The 21,157-nt window shown below is 46.3% G+C and overlaps 1 protein-coding gene across 10 annotated transcripts in view; it reads left to right on the top strand.

The window, feature by feature from the left end:
* PRRC2B (proline rich coiled-coil 2B) overlaps positions 1-21,157 on the top strand; it is a 44,938-nt gene that overhangs the window by 2,901 nt on the left and 20,880 nt on the right. For 7 of the 10 annotated variants that reach the window (XM_061352710.1, XM_061352712.1, XM_061352705.1 and 4 more), the window contains exons 2-13: positions 10,611-10,778; positions 11,744-11,921; positions 12,130-12,232; positions 13,051-13,123; positions 15,907-16,050; positions 16,678-16,919; positions 17,303-17,424; positions 17,886-18,028; positions 18,616-18,709; positions 18,933-19,125; positions 19,504-19,822; positions 20,465-20,667. In XM_061352710.1, the coding sequence (XP_061208694.1) occupies positions 10,664-10,778; positions 11,744-11,921; positions 12,130-12,232; positions 13,051-13,123; positions 15,907-16,050; positions 16,678-16,919; positions 17,303-17,424; positions 17,886-18,028; positions 18,616-18,709; positions 18,933-19,125; positions 19,504-19,822; positions 20,465-20,667 (1,929 nt within the window). In that variant the 5' untranslated portion in view covers positions 10,611-10,663. The remainder of the gene's footprint in view (positions 1-10,610; positions 10,779-11,743; positions 11,922-12,129; positions 12,233-13,050; positions 13,124-15,906; positions 16,051-16,677; positions 16,920-17,302; positions 17,425-17,885; positions 18,029-18,615; positions 18,710-18,932; positions 19,126-19,503; positions 19,823-20,464; positions 20,668-21,157) is intronic. The other 3 variants (XM_061352708.1, XM_061352707.1, XM_061352711.1) reach the window with 2 other exon arrangements.

The raw sequence follows: 21,157 nt of genomic DNA, 5'->3' as shown, positions 1-21,157 counted from the left end.
TTATCCATTACAGAATTATCTGTGTATTTAAGATTCAGAAGTGTTGGTTGCTCAAGGCCTTCATTGTGCTTACCTGAGCAATTGAAAGCATTTAAGGGTAACCCTGGACAACTTTTAAGTGCTGCTGTGTTGAAAATAATAGCAAGCCATTTTAGTTTTTCTTTTATGATGTTAGTTTATACAAAGAGATTTTCCTATAGTGGTATTTCCATTTGTAATTGGGTGTTTTCCTGTAGGAGTAGAAGCAGTATGAACAGGAGAAACTTACTGAATACATCATGGTAACTTCAGGGAGGGGAGAAGAAGATTTATTCCAAGGGCTAGACCTCTGTGCCTCTTTACTAGATTCCTCATTTATTCTGCAACTTGGCAATGAATGGGTTGTCTCAGTGTCAGGTCTTGCTTGCTCTTCAGCTGATCATGCCTTGTAAGTGGGTTTTGTTTTTCATGTGGCAGTGACTCATTCTCCTAATAGGTCGATAATTTCACAGCTCCTTATCACTAATTTGTCATTGGAACAGAAGAAATACAACTGTGAGTCTGTTAGGTAGCAGACAAGGAGGTGAAAACACACTGAGCAGGTAAGGGTTGGGGAGGTGCAGCTCTCTCCTTTGCAGAATATCTTTTTCTAACTGTTGAAATGAAGTGGCTTTGTTACAAAAATCATGTAGCAAAGCACCTAGAAAGCACCTTCTGAAGGGGCTTTTGCAGATATGTGCAAAACCTGTGTGGTTTGTTTAACGGGTTGTTCTTTCTCACAGGAGAGGAATATGGAGCTAAAGCAGGAGGTTGTGTTGTAATGTGAAGCCTCACTAAATGTAGCTTGGGCTCATTTTTAGTGAGTAAATTCTGATATTCAGGATGTTGTCTGCATGCATGTGTGTTTCCTGCCTGGAAGTAACTGAGAAGGTGGAGCTTATGAGCTGTCTGTTTTGGAGCAAAGCTGCTGAGATGTGTATAGCCATAAATCCTGATCTCTTTTTGGTCTGGGACCATTGAGACCATAATCAGAATGGATTGGAGGCTGATCTAGTAGCTGTGTATTTACCTGTGGCATTGGTAGGTTATGAAGCTGCTTGACTTGCAGTACAGTGGGATCTGTGAGGACAGAAGGTGGTTTTGAGGTGTTAAAAGGTGTATGTGCAGTTCTGCGGGGGGCCATTGTATTTGCAGCCAAAATACCATGTCTGTATTGAGGTTCTGAGCGCTTAAATTTTCAGGAAGGTGCTGGTAGACTGGAATGGATTTTAAAATACTACAGGTATCATTTTGTGAGGGACTGGTGAAAAGAATCCTACCCTGAATGAAAGGGATGAGGCAATGACCAAGTTTGAAGTATGAAAAAGTGAAAGAGGAGGTGAAGGTGAGCCAGGCCTAAGTGCAAAGAAATACAGGGAATATACCAGGAGGAAAGCGAGGGCTTGCTAAGAGCACCCTAGAATCTGGCCAAGAGGGCTACTGTGTTGGACTGTAGTACTTGAGATGTCCATAGAGCTACCGTTAGTCATTGGAAGCATCCTCAGTAGCCTTTGAGCTATTTCAGGTGTGTAGCACTTAGGGGGAATAAACCATATAGTATTTGCAGAGTTAACACTGAAGGAAGAGAGTTGGTGGAGGAATCCTTCCGGGGTAGCCATTGGGACAGTTAAGATGGGAATTGTAGTGGTGGCGCTGCAAGGAATGTGTGGAGGCAAGCTTGGAGAGCTTGCTCTGGGACTTTGCCTCCTCCTCCTTGTGTGGGAATATAGTGATTTTTTTGGAAGAGATCTGCTGTGGGGTAGGTTCTTCAGCTCTTCCTACCTGCATGTGGGCTGGGAGCCCGTACGAAAGCCTCGAGTGCTCTTTGGAGTTTGGAGTGGGTTGTGAAGCAGGCAGGGGGAGTAGGGACATGCTGAAGAAACACTTCTTCATTGCTGGAATAGTATGAAGTATGTCTTTTATCTTTTACTGAAATAAACAAAGACTCAAGCTCCCACCTAGAGATTGAAACTTCACAAGTTGTCACTCGGGAGCAGGTTCACAAGATCTGAGTGTTACAAGTCTTGGTGTTCTATGCTTGAGCAAAATGTTGCCTTAAGTGATGCCTGTGGTCCTTTTGTAGTGAAAGCAGTGTATGGGGTGCTTTATTTAAGAGGTCTTCACAGCATTCCCCATGCCAGCATGCAGACCTGCTCCTCTGGAGAAGGGCTTCATGCTGCTGCTGGCTGCACAGTGTTAGGAAGGCAGTGTGATTCAAAGGGTGGTTTCCAGCCCTAGAAAGTGGGAGGTGAAGGGTCTTCTTCCTGCTCTGGCACTCAGCATAGCTGCAGAGTTCTGTGATGTCATTTTCCTATCTGGAAAATGAAGTGATGACACTTACACACCTTGTCAGTTATGCATTGCAAATATCTGTGTAAATTAAAGCATCTGTGAAATGTTTTTACTTCCTGTCTGACTTGGCATAGTCCAGATGCCGCGTGCATAGTGTTGAGTTGCTTAGTTTTCCAGAAAAGCGAAAGCTATCTAAAGCTCCTTTCTCCAGAGTACTGAATCACATTGTATGTAACATGTTTTCTTACCACTTTGTAGCTGTGTCAGATTCCTGTTAGCATCCTTGGCAGTCATTTGTAGTGCAAATGGCTCTTATGAACAGGCTTCTGTAAGAAGAATTGCTGTGCAATGCTGCATTGCCCTAGTGTCAGTAAAATCAGAGAACCTGGAGGAATACTTCCTTGGAACCTTCAGCATCTGCAGTGGTTATGAACTGCAGGCTGCTCTGAACTGTTTGTGATCCTGTTAATGGTTTGAACTGGCTGCATCAGTCTTGATGGCTGTGGGAAACATAAAACAATCTGATAGAGAAATCTATTCAGCTCTTGCCAGGGTAGCTTTGTACCCTGCAGTGTTGGTACTGGCCCTTCTGGATGTAAAGGTGCCTGCCAGAGGAGCTCCCATCAGTGCCTCTGGGAGCAACAGGACTTGAGGGATCTGCTCAACAGGGATGTACAGGAACCTCGCCTTGTTTGTGCAGTGGGGGATTGGTGCTTACTTCCTGCTGGTTGATATCATTGGGTTTTATCTCTAGTCTTCATAAAGATAACCTTTTGTGCATAACCTGAGTGGGAGCTGAGGCCCTGAAGTTAGCAGACAGCCTGAGAGTGTGGAGAGGTGCAACCAAAGCTCAGGTCTGGTAGTGAGGCTCATCAGCAGAAGGTAAACACCCGCCTCCCCATTCCAGTGTGATTCTTCCTGAGACTGCAGAGAAAACAGAGCTGTTTACTCAACAGCTGATGGCATTTCTGTGTAAAGAGCTGTATCTGTTGCTGAAAAAATAACTGTTAACCCTAAGGACTGCCAGCTTTGCTCTGATTTCATCTCTTGGAGCCGTGACATCTCTGATTTTTCTCTCTGCTTGTTTGCCTTAAAACCTGTGTTCACTGCCGAGAGATGGAGTAAGCTGCTGAGCTTGGGAGCAGGTGAAGGATTTGTGAGATGTTTGTGATTTCACTGGAACAATTTCTCTGGTCGCTCACCAGAATACGTCTCTTCCCTTGCAGCAGTTGATCACAGTATTTCTGCTTGCCCTGGCTGTGGAGGGCTCTCTGAGGTGAGCTACATCTGAGGATTCCAAGAGGCTCTTGGCTTCTGGAGCTGGCAGCAGAGGTGCTTCACTGGTGCTGCTCTTGCTGTATCTTACCTGAGCTATGTGGGTATCATCGCTGTGGTGATTTTTAAAATTCCATGTGGCACAAGTGTCAGGACTAAGAGAATTTAACCACCGTGAAAGGCAGTGCCAGGGGACAGTCCCACTTGGAAGGGGTTGCTCTAGACATGGCAGATGCTGCTGCAGTGCTTTCCTTCCTTGTTTGACTCTTCCTAACAACTTATTTGTAATCAAGAGCTGCGGGGTCTTGGCAGTGCAGGTTTAGGTGGCTGAGGCAGAAACCTTGAGCTCTGGGATATTTAACACTGCCTGTGGTCTTAGCTGTGCAAACTGTTTCTCTGCCTTGGTTACCCAGCCTGTAAAATAGGACTGATAACACCAGCTCTGTTATCCATCAGCAGATTCATACCAGCTGCTTGCAGTCTGTTGTTGCTCAGATACCTAAACGCCCAGTTTACCTTACAGTTCAGCTGAATGTTGCCAGGAGCTTTCTGAACAGGTTTGGCCAACAGAGCATTATGTCAGGGATTTCTTCTGTATTTGGATTTAAATGGCTTGTTCTTGATCAGCCACTTTGTTTTGGCATTGAGGGAACAGGATGTTGTATCTATGTGTTCTCCCTGGATGTTCAGATCTCAGAGGAACCTGAGCAGGATGGAGTGGAAGGTGGAATCACTCTGGAGGCTGTAGGTAGTGTGCTTCAGCCTTGGTTGTGGAAGAGCCAGAGTGTAAGTACAACTCAAAGGGTAAAGATTTGCATTTAAGTATGAGCCCTGCTTTGAGCAGGCGGCTCATGGAGATCACTAGGTTGCTTCCCTTTCCTCTTGTACTACAGTGGTTGAGGTCTGGATTTGTAGAGGCTACAGGTGGTTCTTGCTGAACTGAGCTGCTGTCTTCTGTGGGGTTTGCCTCTTGAAACGTGAAACAGCAGAGAAATATGCTCCTCTATTTCTGTTGTGTCTGGCTGCCGAAGTGCCTACAGGAGCTCACAGCCTGATGAGATTTATGGAGAGGTGCATCAGAGTCAGTTTGTGCTGGGTCTTGTCTCATTAAAAACATTTATGGCCTGGATGAGAGGGCAACGAGTGTGATGTTGGTAGTCGGTTCTTCCAGGTTGCTCTATGTGAGACACCTTGTTGCCTCCCTGCAGTAATTAGTTCTTGATTCTGAGGGGTATGAAAGCCCTGCAGTGCTTCCTCTGGGGTTCGAGATACAATTACTCTTTCCTTATAAGCTGGCACCAACAGGTCAATTCCTTTTTCATGGTGTGATGGGGCAGGTGGGCAGAGAACTGGCTCTGTTTCTCTGGAGGGCTGTTGTAGATAAATGCTCCTTTTAAGGAAAGAATTAACTGCACACCTTGGGCTTGCTGCTGCTTGAAAAGGAGAGGGAGTTTTATGAGCACGGGATCTCACAAGCACTTTGTGGGCTGTGGCCCAGCTTTCTGAGTGATTTTTTTATTATTTCTTGCTCTGTGCCATAGTCTTGCATCCTCAGGATGAAGTATTCCTTACCCCTGTCTGCATCCTCAATTACCAGAGGTCAGGGCTCCTTTCCAGGGTGTGGCATTGTCTGTCCAGCCCTTGCAGAAGGGACCACAGAACTTGTTAATGTTTTTGTGTAAATACAGTTGAGCTGTTCCTCAGAATCCAGTCTGATTTATCTGTTTCACAGTAAGTTACACACCCACCTTTTCTGGCTGCCTTCCTTCCCAGCACTGGAAAAGGTGTTTTGCAGAGATGTGAAGATGTGTGTATTTTACAGGCCATACCTGAGATTAGGAAGATTTGTTTTCTCGCGAACTGTGCAGTGGCTCAGGAACAGGAGTTGTGATTCCCAGCCTGATGGCTCATTTATAAGAGGGTACAGCAGGTGAGCTTGGTGAAGACAGAACTGAGAAAACGAGGTCAGGTCATCTTACAGGACATGCCCTTTCTGCCCACTGTGTCATCATGTTTTATCTCATTCCCGTAGAGCTCCAGGCTGCAGAGTTAATGATAGACGTGCTGTCCAGAAGGCTTCATGGTCCTGCTGCATGTCTCAAATCCAGGATGGTTTGGCTTAGAGAGGCCTGATGATGGGGCTGGCCAGTGGGCAGGTTTGGCAGACAGCCTCCAAGGGTATTACTCAGCTAACAGCATACTTCTGCAATATATCATTGGAGATGTGATCCTGGTCTCCTGTTCCCTGTTTTCACAGGGAGGCAAGATGCAGAATTAGAAGAACTGGTACTGCCAAGTACAGCTATTTAGCTAAGCAAGGGGGATCTCCCCTTGTGAATCGGAAGCTTGGCTATGGGGTGTCTGTCTTTTCTCAGTACTACAGACTGCTGACTTGCTTCTTCCTTTCTGTCTGTCAGGATTTGGTGCCACATTCAGGATTTAGATAGGCCCTTTTTCAGGTGTACCAACAAAACTTGGCATCTCTCTCTGGAAACAATGCAATAGAGTGTCAGCAAGTGGTTTCTTGTGGCATAGACTCTTGATATCCTAAACCTCTGCCTGTTGTACGGCTCTTCTGCATTGAACCTGTTGACTTTGTACTCAGATGCTGATGTTCTCCTGTTGCTTCCCTTACTAAACAGTCTCTCCTAGGAAATGAATGCTTATCTGGTCCCTTTCCCACTAGACTGGTGATGTCTGCCTGGCCCAAACAGGGCTTCTACAGGATCTAAGTGCATCTGGCACCAAGCCCCTAGGGCAGCTGGTCATGCTGTTTCACCAAAGCTCTTCCAACGGCAACCAGTGGTGTCCTTCATCACTGAGGCAGGTGACTGTTTCACGAATAGGTGATTCTGGGTGGGACATGGTCCGAAAGAAGTAGTGGTTATCTCCCCCCTGACAGGTAAATGTTTAGCTATGAAAAGCACCAGCAAAATTGACCATGTGTATTTTTAAAGAAGAGACAACATCCATAATCTTCTGTAAAACTATATTGTGCTTTTTAAAAGGCTTCACGTCACCAGTAGCATGAGAGAGCACAAAAGATTTCAGTTTAACATCAACTCCAAACACTTCTCTGAAAGTACAGTTCAGCTTCTGCAACCTTTTCTGAACAATTGATATAAAATTTCAGGTCAGATCTTCTGGAGAAAAGCCTTTTCACTGTGAATCTCCATCCTATTATGTTGGTTTGTGTTTGTGACTGCTGCTGTGCGTGAAGGAGTGAAGGTCTGCAGTTGTCTCAGGTCCTTTCCCTGGGTGATTGTGCTCAGTGTAGAGCCCAGTGGTGTGTGAGTAGTTGAAGCAATTCCTTCTAGTGTGTGTGTGTTACCTTTCATACATCTGTTTGCCCTGTATAATTAAGGCTGGCTACCATCCAGGTATTCAAGCTTCATCGAAGTCTTGTGAATAAAACAGCAGCCCAGCCTACTTCATACATAGATTTACAAAGGACTTTGCAGACAATCCTGTTTGTCAGGAGTCTCTCCCTTTGGCTGTATTTTCAGCTTGGGGGTTTCCAGTTCTTACCAGAGCCAGTACTTCAAGGTTTTCACATGGTTCTTTTTTGCAGGATGGGCTCCCCATGCTCGGTAGATCCCTTGCTGCAGCTCCAAGGCTTGCATGCTCTGGCACTTAAAATGTCATGGTTGATCTCTGGATTAGAACATACCCCTTTAAAAAGCAGTTGGACAGGGTCAGTACCCAAACATCAAGTCCAGGGCAACATCATGTGGACATAAAGACCTGTGGGTAACAGCTTTCTGCCCAGGAATTGACTCTAGTGCAGTTATTTGGAGTCTCTAATGTATCTGGTCACACTGCAGTATTTTCTGATTCCTCTGAAACACTGTATTTTGCACTCTGGTGCTGTCCCTAGATGTTAACACGAGGCATTGCTGGCCCTGACAATGGGAACAGCTAAACTCCATGCTAGAACTGATAGCGAGCTTTCCCCCAGGGAGCTCAATAAACCCAGAGAGAAACCTTGCAGGAATGCTGGTGTTGGATTTTTCTGATTTCTCTATAACAGGGGATAATGCTTTCTTCAGGGTCAGCTCTCGGACACAGTGACCCTGAGCACCGTTCAGAAGCCTTGCCAAGGCTGTCAGTTGTCAGCATTGGCATGCGCCTTCTGGTTCTAGCTCTCCTAATAAGAAGCGTGCTGGCTGGCAGGTCAGTTCTTAATGAACTTGATGTTATCAGAAATGGCTTCACTCTGGAAGGCCTTGATGATCCCTGCCAGCATTCCCTCCTTGATTGTGTGATGGGAAAACAGCCCAGTGTTGTGACAGCTGTGGCCAGTAATGCCTGTGGATAGCTCAGATATGCTGTCAGGAGGGACAGGCAGCAGCAAGGTCCCTTGCAGCAGCTCCAACCGGGCTCAGCATCAGTGCAGCCTCTTTGCACAGTGACCCCATGGAAATTGCCTTACCTCTCCATGGACTCATTTTCCCCTTTGGAGCACACACATAACACAGAAAGCTGTTTTCACCTTTTCAGTTTCAAAGCACTGGAGAAGTTCAAAGTAAATTTCACTTATCCAGACAGCAGTTGTGGCTGTCCCAGAAAGCTTGACAGGGGGCTTTATCCCTAAGTGTCCTCAGCCCCTCTTTTCTGAAGTGTTTGTTTATTCCTCCTGCATCCTTTTAATGGTACGAGATGTAATCAAGAGGCAGCTGAGACCCAGTTACATAAGTGGTTGTCAGGGTTTCTCTTTGGCAGCATTCTGCTCCATACTATTCGCATGCTGACTTTCCAGAACTTGGGGATTTTCTATTACCTTAAGTCCTGAACCTGATGTGGTAGCTCCTTTCACTTTTCCCAGTGTTGACTTACTTTGGTTTGGGTTTTGTAAACCTCACAGTGAATTTTGTTGCTTAGGATTGTGCAAGGCAGGTACAGGACTGCTGTGGTGTGGATGGGCCCTGAGCGAGGCTCCCTCTGTGAACCTGTAGGAGCTGGCGGCTGTGCTCCTGCCAGCGCAGCTGCAGGCTGGCATGCAGCACCCACTGCTGCTCGCTCTGATCCGGGGCTCCCCACAACTCTGCCAGCTCAAACAGGTCATTGTTCTCAGCCCAGCTTCAGCTTTCCTGCCAAGTCCATGCTAATCACTGGGTTTTTCTCCCTTTCTCTTTTATGTCTGTCCTACTAATAACATACAGTGGAAATGGGCAAGTGTGGGAGGAGCTGTTGTTTTCTTTGGCACACAAGTGACCATCTGAGCAAAGAGTGAAACAGATTGGAGCCAAGATCTGTTTGTTACTCTGCGGGAAAAGGTGCCTCAGGAACGCTGGCCAGCCCTGTTGCCTCTGCAAGCCTTTGTGCTGCAGCCCTGTGTGGAGGTCCAACAAAGGTGGCTGTGAGAGGCTTCTTGTGGAGCCCGGTGTTTTTCCCCAAGCATCTTGTTGATGCTGATATTGAGTGACAGAAAATGCTTTTCTTCCCTTATGCTTGGCCATGCTGCTTGCTGTAGCACACAGAATTCATGGCTTCTTGCTCCTGCCAGGCCTGATATAAATCCTGCAGTGCAAGAATGAACACTACATGGTGCCAGGATTATTGGTCAGAAACCTGCCCCCTGGCAAGAGTCTTTAGGTAAGCTTTATTCACCTATTTCCGGATAGCAGCAAGTTCTCAAAACTGTCTGTAGTCAACATGTTTGTGGTCTGTGCTTTATTTTGTACATAATGTGTGATGGACTAATCGTCTTACCTGGAAATCACTTTTGAGAAGGCATTGCTGGTGGAACTTGCAGCCTCTGGTCAGGTACACTTTCTTTCAGAGAGTGATTCTGACTGCATTTAAAACATGCTTTCAGCTGGATGAGTTCTAGAAAGGGTGAAGAGTGGGAAGGTCATATATATTGATACATACATATATAATTGTGTTACTCTAGCAGAAGTTGCAACTTGAAGATGGGATGCAGCAGATGGTCTCTGATCTAACATAATAAAACTGCCAGCAGTTCTAGGCTTGAAATGGAGGCTTTGCAACAAGAAATCTGGAAGTCGAAATGATGTGTGAAAAGGTTAGATTGAGCCTCTAGATTTGAGAAAAATGAGAATGGAGAATCGTGCTTGAGAAAAATTAGAGAAAGATCCATTGAGAGTAAGTAAAGCTTATTTTCTGACATAAAAGCTGACCTAGGGGGTGTGTGTTTCGTGTGTTTCAGCTTTGTCTCAGTCTAAGAGCCAAAAGTTGAAAGTAAAGATGCTGACAGCGTGAAGAGTGTTAATCACAGCATGTTGTGCCAGCAGAAAGATCAGAATGAAAAATTAACAAACCACATCCATTGTGAAAAGTGTGTTTATAGCTAAAAAAGGTGTTGAAGGTGCCAGCAACAGAGATGTAATCTCTTTTTATCAAGTGTTTTCAGGATTCATTGTAGATCTGCTGAACCCACAGGTTCGAGAGTCTGAATCTGTTTAATTTGAGCAGGGCTTTTGGACTCCTTCACTCTGTCTCATGGCCAGCAGATGGGAAAAGGGAATTTGAAGAAATAATTCTGCTGCCTTCAGGTGGTGCTTTCAAAGCATTAATTGCTGCTATGAGTCATTAACTGTGGCCAGTGTGGAACCGTAATCCTGAACTTTACAGACCTGGCTACCAGTGCTTTACTGGGAAACCCAATGATAAATTCCAGTATGGTGTAAGATCCAGTGCTTTCCTGTCACTTGTGTTTAGGAATCATTGTGTGTAGCTGCTTATTGTTAGAGTTCTTTTAAAGCAAGGACTATGTTGACCACCCTCTCTTGTATTCGCATACTTCAGGAAGCTGACCTCTTTCAGCACTGGAGTGGCAGGAAAAAGAAGAGATGCTGTGAGAAGTGTGTTCCTGCAGTTCTTTTCAGTGTAGGAATCTTAAATCCCACAAGTTTCTTGTGACTAAAGAGGGTTAAAACCTTGTACCTTAGTGTATCTGCTCACGGGATATCTGCAGTTCTAACAGCTAGTGTGTTTTACTTTTTACTTGTCTGAAGCTAAATAACCCGTTTGGTGTTTCCTTGGTTCTCTTTCATTAAAAGGCAGATCGGGAGCGGCGCAGAGCAATTTCCTTACTAGATGACATTTCATCGCAATGTCCGATCGTTTGGGGCAAATAACCAAGGGAAAGGATGGGAAAAGCAAGTACTCGACTCTCAGCCTGTTTGATAAGTATAAAGGAAAGTCAATAGAAGCTATCAGAACTACAGGTAAGAAATGCCTTCAGAAAGCTCCTTTTGGTGGCTTCCAAGAGGGTTGTTGCAGAGCTAATTCAGGCCTTGTGGGTAGGATGCCCAGTGGGAAGCAGCTGAGCTGCAGAGCTGTTTGTGCTGGTGTTTGAGCCTGTGTTTCATTAGGGCTTCAAGGAAAATTGTCTGTAGTTCTTTCTGCTCCTCTTATTGTAGAGGTATGGAGGAGGAGTTACAGCAAAAGAGTTGGGGGTCTGCACGTCCTTTTGTTTAGCCTGTGTCCTTGCTGCAAAGTGATCAGGTTGCAAACTTGATTCAGAGCCTTACCAAGACAAGGCAGCTAAGCTGACTGAAGGGCCTTAAGTTGGTCAGACCTTTCGTGAGGCAAGAGTGGAGGACTGAAGGGCTTTGGGGAAGAGCATGAGTTAGTTTTGTAGTGGAGATGTGACCAAAAGTAGATGGTCAGGTCAGAACCTATAAACACGGCCTGGAATGGCTCTGGATTTGGTGTGGGAGTAGAAAACCAAAGAACACGAAATGCCATCTTAATAAAAGTGATCTGGTGGCTAGAGTTAGAAAATGGAGACCTCAGGACTCCTGGGTTGGATTACCAAAGTCTGTCTGCCAAGAGGTGGACTTGGGTAGGTGTTACCCCAAGCTCTGAAAGGAAACTGCTGCTGCTTCTTGGTCAAGTGGAAAAGGAATATTTTCTCAGGCAGCTGTAAGACTCTGTGGGCATTTTCTGTTTGGGAGAATTGCTTCTCTCTCCCTCGTGACTGTTCAGAGGCTGCCTGCTACCCAGCTGCTATGGCAGACGCTGCTTCGCCATGGTCCTGTGGGAGATGACCTGTATGTTCACGTGGCAGCAGCGTGCTGTTTGCCATACAATTCTGTTGGGACAGCACCCAGCCACAGTGTCCTAATTAATGTTACTTACCGAGCAGGATATAGCCCTCTCTGACCTGCCGTTGCTCCTTTCTCACTAGTTATTCCTAGACATGGCTTACAGAGTCTCGGGAAAGTTGCTGCTGCCCGGCGCATGCCACCTCCTGCAAACCTGCCTAGCTTGAAGTCTGAGAACAAAGGAAACGACCCCAACATCGTTATAGTACCCAAGGACGGTACAGGATGGGCAAACAAGCAGGATCAGCCAGACCAAAAGAGGTGGGTAGAGCTATGTTTTGTCAGGCAAGCAGCAGCAGTTGTGCACTGCTGTGTTGTGTATCGGACCTTAAAGTAATCGGTTCTCTCTTTGTGCCAGTGTACAGCCAACGTCACCTTGATCTTTTAGCAACTGCCATATTGCCAGAGTTGTCTCTCTGTCTTCTTGCCTTCCTTCCCCTTTGATCTCCCCTCTGCTGTCTCTCTGCAGTTCCAGTGTGACGGCTGCACAGCTGCAGGAGTCGCTGCCGCAGCAGGGTTTGCAGAAATCTGTCTCCAATTTACAGAAGCCGACACAGTCAATCAGTCAGGAGGTGGGTGCAGGCACTGTGACTGCCACTCTGCTTCCCCTGTCCCCACACAGCTTGAGGGTTGGCTTATTGTCTGTGTAAGAATCATCAGGCTGCAATTTACACAACAGCTCCTGTATAATCAATTCTTGTAGAATTGACTCTCTCGACTCCGAGTCATTGTGCCCCAGGAATGCTCTGCTGCAGTTAAAAGTATAATTCTGTGCAAGTTACTTTTGTACCTTTTCAAGTGTGTGCAGGAAGTCTAGCTTCAATCTTGAAAGAATGGCTGGAATGTGGGATGGCTGGTTAGCACTTCTAAGCTATTTTACTTTGGGTCTAATTCAAATGTTGCTTGGTGACAACAGATACAGCTCTTGTTCCCAGCCTGATGAGACTTGATAAGAAGAGATCTGGTCATGTGAAAGAAGTAGCCAGTGTCAGGACCTGAAAAGGCTACAGGCAAGGAAAAAAGCTTCCGCAAAGAGTTCAGGGACTTGGCCCCTCTGTGCTGCAGATTTCACACTTTAGACTAAAAGAGTTCCCAGACCTCAAGGTTTGGGTAAATCAGGAAAGGAGTTATGTTTTGAAGAGGAGGAGAGTGGTTAATGCATGAGGAGGTAGAGTAGCCTTCAAGCTGAGGTGTAGCATGGAACTGATCTAGCATATTAAGAGGAGCCATATGGAAAAATGCAACAGAGCAAAGGGAAAGCTTGATTAGAGGGAAGAAATCAAGAAGAATGGTTTGAGGAAATAGTTGATGAAGATGGGAGGAAATGAGAAACAGTCATGAGACTTCACTGATCTGTGGATGTTGGGGTTTGTTTGTGTTTTGTTTTCAGAGTACAAATTCAGTGCCAGGTGGACCAAAGTCATGGGCACAGCTGAATGGAAAGCCAGCAGGACAAGAAGGTGGTGAGTATGATAAACAGAAATTGAGCTGGGTGTTCCCTGCATCTCCCAGATAGGCATGAGATGGAGTCGACCCCATTTCTTTCTCCCTTCTCTGCCTTGACCAGTGTGGAATGGTGACACAGCTGTCTTGATTACAGTGCACTGAGGCCTTATGAGTCTTGTTTTCAATCTGTGTGGTGTGTTGGCTGGAGTGATGCAGCTGCATCTGTTCAGGTCTGCCACTGCAAGACATAGCTTGAACAGGGTGTGTTTATTCACCACCTTGAACCAGCATTATTCATGCACTTGGGAAGCAGCAGGGAGTTCTGGGAGGTGAAGGTTTTGGAGGAAAAGGGAAACACTTGCCCCTTCTTGAGCATCTTCCATCAGCCCAGACCAGCATGTACTTCAAGGTGCAGAAAGCAGAGTGGAAGAGTGAAGGGATTGGTTTAGAAGAAAAAGGAAAGACATTGTAGACTGGAAATACAGGCATCTCCGTGGCTAGTAGCACAGGGAGCTTCACCTAATTAGGTGGTCAAAGGTGAGGCTATAATGATAATGCTCAGGGAGGCTGCTCACAGCATCCCTGGTCCAGTGTCAGTGGGTGGAGGTGGCATTGGAGCTGTTGTAGGATGTACTTGCCTATGCCTTGGCTGAGACCTTTCTGTTAAATCTCCCTGGGTAACTGTGCTGCTAATGGGTTCTGCTTGACTCAGGATCCTAAAGCAGTGTTAGCAGAAATTGGGAGTTTACTTGTCTTCACATGCATCCATTTCCACACAGGAGGTGATTTCCAGCTGCACTAAGTACTACCATTAAAACTGTAGTGAGAATAACAACTCGGTTCCACTGGTTTAATGTGAACAGACCTGGCACCATTCAGTTATTGAATGAAACTGCAGAGATTTGAGAGAATTGAGAGCTGCAGATTGCAGAAATGAAGGGGCCAAGCCTCTCCTTAATGAGGGATAATTAAGAGGCAAGTCCCTTAATGAGAAGGTGTTTCTGAAAGGCTAAATGTTAAAGCAGCGACCTGCGCTTGCCTGAGGTTGGTGGCCAGTGCAAAGGCTGTGTCTTGTTTGGATAATTGGTACTTCTGAGACACTTGCTGTGTCTGTACCTCCTACGGTTGTTTTGAAATCCCATCATGTAACAATGTTCTTAAAAGATTTTTTGAAAACTCATTCTAGGTCACACGTATCAATATAGAGTTCTCAACCCAAGGAAAGAGTTGCATATGTGGCTAAGAGCAGCTTAATTAGAAGGTAATTGAATCACAGAAGCATCAGAAATCTGACTGAAAGGACTTCTCTAGGCCATCCCATCTCCTCACACCTCGTCTCCAGTGGCATTGAAGAATTGCTTTTCCTTCTAAGCTAATACAGCAGTTTCTAGTATTACTGACAAAGAGGAAAGTCCTTTGCTTTTTGCTCCCTTTTACGTATTACTGCTGTAAAATCTTTCTTGGAGGGTATGTGTGGTCTTGTAGATTAATCATGAACTGCTCCATGCCAGTGTCTTCTGGATAGGGGGCATTTGGAGAAAAAGAAAGATGCACCAAAGTTTTATCAATGTGATGCTACCATGGGTTAGAGTTGCAAATTGTTAATGCCTGTGCGTTAACAGTTGTTACATTGTGCAGCCTTACTTGCAGGTGGAAGCCTTTGCTGAAAGACACGGTGTCATACTCTCATTGCTGTTCTAGTTCTCTAGAATAATGCAGTAGAAATCAGAACTCCTGGCCCATCTCAGATGTTTTGTGGTGTGTTTGAGAAATGTCATCTTTGTGTATGCTCATCTCTCTGAAATATTTGAAGATGTTGCATGTGGCAGTTCCAGTGTATTCCCTGGAAGTACTGAGGTGGGAGCTCTTGTGCACAGGGCAAGTTCCAGAAAGTGAAATGACTTCAAGAGGCCTGGACTTTTTAGGGCAAGGAGGGATAAAGAAATGAGACTCTTGTGTCAGGTCTTCAGTACTCATTGCTGGTACTTCCAACCTGGCAATTCTGAAATGCCTTTTTTAGAAAGAGAATTAGCCAAATAACACCAACAGTTCTCAGAAAAAGAGTCTTTTAAATCCTTAGTAGTGCGGTAATGCTGACAGTTCCCTTTTATTCAGCGTTACCTTGCCAACAGCTTTAAGAGAATTGCTGTGGTTTGTTTTCCAGGCACTGGCAGATCTTTAGCATTGACAGAAAGCTGTCATTCTGGGTGGCTGATGACTCAGCGAGACACTTTGCCAGTGACTAGAAATGAAGCTGGTCTGATCTGGCCAGTGATCTGCATCTTGAAAGTGCTGCAGTAGGGAAGAGTGGGATAGAGCACATAGCTCTCAGGCCTTATCTGTGGTCTTTCACTGAGTATGTCGCCAGAAATCTTAACAATAGCCTTCCCCTTAAATGGAGATCAGAGCAGAAAGAGTCTGAAATGTCAAATACTTGGTAAGAGGCATCAGCTATAAGGGATCTTGCAGAATTTACGTCTCTGCCTCAGTCTGAATTTTGTGCTTTAAAAGAACAATTGGACACCGAGAAAGTTCACTCTGACTTTGCTGAATGTGCGAATTTAAATGAAGATCCCAAGTGAAAGAGCGTGGGAGTACTGGGTGAAGACATGTGTTGTTGTGTTGGTGACAGTGTCTCAGAGTGTTTTGGATGTGAGCTGAGGGGCTGGTATGATAGTAATTGGGGTTTAAATATGATGGAGATTCAAATTCTCTGGAAACAAGTTTCTAGGCTGATCTCATAAGGGAATTGAAAAAGTGGAAGGATCTGCTCTGAGTCCCACACTTACTTGTCTGACAGGTTCAAGGGCCTCAAGCCGACTGTTATCCTTCTCTCCCGAGGAATTTCCGACGCTGAAAGCAGCTGGCGAGCAGGACAAGGTTGGCAAAGAAAAGGGCGCCTTAGATCCGTCGTATGGGCCAGGACCAAGCCTCCGCCCCCAGAGTAAGTCAATGCTTGTGTCTTTCTGCTTTATCCCAGCTCATAACCCCATAGACTGTTTTGGGCAGTGGGATGCCAGGTCCGGATAATACTAGATGTTCACCTTTATCTTTTTCTGAGCTCACATGTGTCCAGCTCCTTAGCAAATGACCCCAGATTCACTTGCAGTGCTGATGTTCTCTGCCTGAGTTCTGTGATCCAGGCAGTGGGGTAGGGAGTATCATCTACTGCATTGGTTAACAAAAGTTGCTGAGTGTTGTTACAAAGCAGACCCTTTCCCCCTGGGCTAGAGGAGTCACAAGTGAAATGGGTGGGTGGTGTAACGTGGCTTCTCTTGGAGTGTTTGTGCATGATCTCATTGGCCTTCTGCAGGGTTAGAGATGGGGAAATGAGGAGCAGAGTTGGTTGGAATTCAGTCTTACTGACAACTAAGGACACCACTGGTGCAGCAATTACTTAGTAACAGCTGATGCTGATACACTTTGGAAAATAAACACAGTGAGAGATTTTCCTCGGTCCCTGGTCTTCTTCTGCATTAGGGCTTGACCCAGAGTATTTGAGCTCAAGACTTTCTGCTGGAGTAACTCTCTGCATTTACAAATGCTAACGTAATTACCGCCTCCCTTCCAGATGTCACTAGCTGGAGGGAGGGCGGTGGGAGGAACATAACCTCTGCCACGTCTCTGACCGCCTCCCCTGCTGAGCTGGGCAGCAAGACCCCCAGCACTGGAGACGGAGCCCCCTCCTCAGTGAGTGCCAGCGATCCGAAGGAGCCGTCTCTCCGCCCAGCTCAGCCTGTCCGCAAAGGGGCTTCGCAGTTCATGGGGAATGTCTACCAGCCACCTACATACCATGACATGCTACCTGCTTTTGTAAGTTGTTCTTTCCCTCCAGCTGTAATGTCCATATTGAAATGTGTGTGTGGGTTGAGGAAGTTGTCTGCGATGTTCAGTTGGTTCACTGGCTTGCTCAGGGATCCCTCTTGATCTATTTTTAGCTTTCCCCTGTTGCATACTTGTGCTTTCAAGCTGGAGTAGTGTAACACAGCGTTGCTCATCCCAAGGAAAAGTTGCTGTTTTCCCTCCAGGGCTGGTGAGGGTAACCATTAGCATGTGGCATGTTAGGCAGCCAGATGTGAAATGTTTGGTTTCGCTTTGTGTGGATGCAGCTACCATGCTCAGATTGTAACCTAATCTGGGAAAGCCTTCGTGTGGCAAGGAGGAAAACCAGGCTAATCTGCTTTGCCTTGCTCCAGATGTGTCCGCAACAGCCATCTGAAACCCCTGCGTCGCTGGACCGAGGGTCTTTTCCTGTTCCTCAGCTTCGGCTTGAGCCCCGGGTACCTTTCAGACAGTACCAGATGAATGACCAGGATGGGTAAGGCTCCCGTGACCATCCCAGTTGAGGGGCAAGTTCAGGGTGGTGACTTGAACCTTAAACTGTGCAAGCGTTTGGGCCAAGTATTCAACTGTGTAGGTGAAACAGCAGACAGCCACAGATGAAGCCTGATTTTTTTACCTAAAGAAGCAGTGTTTTGCTTCATCTGCTGTAGCACCTGAAATGTTGCAGTACTGTAATCACTATGTGTCTGAAGAGCAGTGGACAAGAGTAGTTGTGTATGATTCTGGACTGGAAGGGTGGCAGCTCTTATCTGTCAGCCCTAGAAGGTGGGTACCAGGTAGACAAGGGGGGGAAAAAGACTTTGGACGGGGAGAGAAGGTTGGAGGTTGTATGTAAGTGTGTGGTAGAAAAGGACTGATTGACTGCTACAAACTTGACTCTACATTCTTTTCTTTACTGTTTCCTGTTTCTAATCATGTTCTTGCATTTCCCTGTAGAAAAGAGAACAGGCCCAGCCTGTCCCGCCCAACACGTCCGGTTCGGCAGCAAATGGAAAGAGCACCGCGGCCCACCATTATCAATGCAGAGAACCTAAAGGGGCTGGATGAACTAGACAATGATGCAGATGATGGATGGGCAGGTAAAGTGCTTCCATTCTCCAGCTTCAGGCAACAACTTAGGAGGTGTAGTTGCTCTTCCCTGATGAAGTGTGAAATAGCCAGGATATATATTCTGGTGCCTCTGTTTCACTGCCACAGAAGGAGGGCAAGCAAAGAGTGGTGTGTGTAGTTGTGAAATTGCTATTGGTGTAAATGATGACACAATGGATCCTTCCGATCCTTTCCATCACACTGTGCTCAAGGAACTGGATCTGAAGACTCCTAAAAACTGAAAACACCAAAGAGGAGGATAGCAGTATGGCTACATGGAAGAGTAGTTAGTCCTACCTTTTCAGTCTGGGTGTTAAGTATCCACTTACTCACAGCCTCACTTGATGGCTGTCTCGTTTTCAGCCCCCATTCCCAGACTGTTTGCTGCTCCTCTTCTGGGAGCAGCCAGCTGTTAAGCAGTGTGGGTCCATACTACTTGCATCATTTCCAGTGGTGAACAGTTGGCTTTCCAAGTAGCTTATGTCAGGCTTGTGCCAGAGGGGGGCATAAGCTTTTTCAGGACAAAGGACCTGTTTCTTTTCTCTCACACATCCTTTCTCCAATCCTGTTTTTGTAGGCATTCATGAAGAAGTGGATTACTCCGAGAAACTGAAGTTTAGTGAAGATGAGGAAGAGGAAGAACCTCTTGCTAAAGATGGACGACAGAAGTGGTAAGAAGAGGCTGTATTTGAACCTGTGGTTGTTTCAGTAAAAGTAAACAATATTAGGATCTTCTTAAATCTTGTTGTAAATGTGAGGCTTGATCCTTGCTTGTTCTGGTGGCTTTTTGATCTTTCCTTTCTGCCACAGTCAGATGTCTTTGCCACTTCATAAGAGTGGAAGTGCTTTTTGAGGCAAGTAACAAGTGTAATAGCAAAGTTGTTTATATTACAGGAACAGCTGGGATCCCAGAAGGCAGCGACAGTTGTCCCTGAGCTCTGCAGACAGTGCAGATGTCAAACACACCTTGGAGGAAGGAAAGAGTTGGAACGACTCGGTTGGCTTGTCCCGGTCAGTCCGGAAAGGGCAGGATACACAGCAGCCTCTGAGGAAGCTGAATGGCTGGAGCTCTTCATCTGAATACCAGGTAGCTTGAACTCCTGTGGGTGGATTTGTGCCACTGAATGTGATGCATTACTGCCCTAAGAGGCCAGTTTGATGTTCTGTTGAAAATAGGATGCTGAGGAATTCCTCAGTTCTTTTGTTTTCTGGAGAGAAATGCATCTGCACAGCACTCCTGCTAGAGAAAAGAAATTGAAGCTGATCCAGGGCAGTGAGGTTGTCAGGCAGGGACAATGTGGAGCTATTAAATCAGGTAGAAGTAACTCTCCCCACCAAAAGGGGGATTTGCATGCATGAGAATAGGAGGCTAGGGAGTCAGGAGGAGAGTTCCTCAGTGGGATGCAAAGCTTGAAGGTACAGAAGTTTGGTTCGTACTTATTGAGGAATGTTTTTCCTTTGGCAGAAACCCACAGTGGGAAATGTTCTCAGACAGCAGTCCCTCGAGGATAATAAAGAAGAAAAGGTGCCACTGAGACAAAAGTTTGTGCACTCTGAGATCTCTGAGGCTGTTGAGAGAGCCAGGAGGCGGCGGGAGGAGGAGGAGCGGCGAGCCAGGGAAGAGCGTCTGGCAGCCTGTGCTGCAAAGCTGAAGCAACTTGATCAGAAGTGCAAACTGGCTCAGAAGAGTGGAGAGACCCAGAAACACCCAGAGAATGAAGACATGAGACCAGCAAGCACGGAGAAAAATGCTGTGCAAGAGAATGGTCCTGCTTTCCGTAGAGGTACAGAATCACTGCTTGCCTCACCCCGTGAGAACTGCCTTTTTGTGTTGTGCCAGTCTCTCACTGAAGTGTCAGGGAGGTCCTGGGAGAGGGTGCTTGGAGGGTACCGTATCTGCACTTGAGATCAGCTGCTTCATGTACTCGTCAGAGTATTTTGAATTGGTGATGAAGGTTTATTTAAAACGTCCAGTTAAAACAAGTGCAGGCTTCTTTGGTTGCCTCTTTGTATGCTCAGTCAGCTCTGCTAGCAGAGACCTCGTTGGAATGGGCCTCTTGATCTTCTTCTGATTGAATGATGCTACTGAGAAAGTGCTGCTGGGCCCCAGGTCAGAAAATCTTTTATCAGTAAGTGCTTGCAGGTTTAAGGAACAAGAGGGGGAAGAGACTTGGTTTACTTCCCCCAGTGCTTAAGCAGAAGGCTGATAAATCCTATTTATCACTAAAACAAGATGGACAAAGCCTTCTAGAGCTGTCAAAGCAAGTCAGAGAGATTGTGTGTAATGTGCTATATATGGTTGTAATAAAGTTCAACCAAGTAACGCAGTTAGGACATGCCCTCACCCGTGTATGCTGTGATGTGGTGGTGCACTGGCAAGCCCTGGCGTGAGCAGGGATCTTCAAGGTTTATTTTGTTCTCTGCAGCAACCCCTGAGTTTCACACGCAGGAGGCTTCTGTTGGCTATGTGGAAGAGGAGACTCCTGCCCCAGCAGCAGCAGCCCAAAGCAGCAGTGAGGAGGAGCTCAGAGAAGCTTCCTCTCCAGCACAGGAGTTCAGCAAATACCAGAAGTCTCTTCCTCCACGGTTCCAGAGGCAGCAGCAGCAGCAACAGCAGCAGGTAATAGATGTGACACTACCACCCCTCTTCCTTTGGACTCCCACCAAACCGTTGCATTTGTTTGATTCTCAACACCATCAGGCCCAATTAACCAACTGTCTTTGGGCTGAGAGGTGATAAATGGGGGTCTTCTTCGGTACTTTAGATTACAGGTGCGTCCTGTCTGATGGGTAAAAAGACTCTACATGAGTTATGTGAATTCTTCGTGCACCCTTTGATGCTGGAGCTGTTGTGGTTAGGGCTTTCTGTGGCTGGGGAGAGGCATGGGCAGGCTGCTGCAGTGGGGAGGAGCTGAACATACAGGTCCAGGGAAAGGAAGACCTTTGGGGATGAGCTGCTTCCATTCCACTTTGCACTTGCTGTGCCCTAACCCTGTTAGGTATGAGGAGCCATTTGCTTGTCTGGGAAACTGTGCTCAGGTTGGCAGGAGTTTGGGCTGCTTGGGGACAGAATGTGAACACAGTGAAGCGGCACATTCCCATTCTACCTCCTGCCTTGG

Source organism: Neopsephotus bourkii, unplaced genomic scaffold, assembly GCF_033783945.1.
Source record: "Neopsephotus bourkii isolate Nb327-2 ecotype Australia unplaced genomic scaffold, CSIRO-AGI_Nbou_v1 NB_659, whole genome shotgun sequence".
NCBI classification, from domain to species: Eukaryota; Metazoa; Chordata; class Aves; order Psittaciformes; family Psittacidae; genus Neopsephotus; species Neopsephotus bourkii.
Note: the sequence above shows the minus strand (reverse complement) of the source record. Positions and strands in the feature narration are given on the sequence as shown.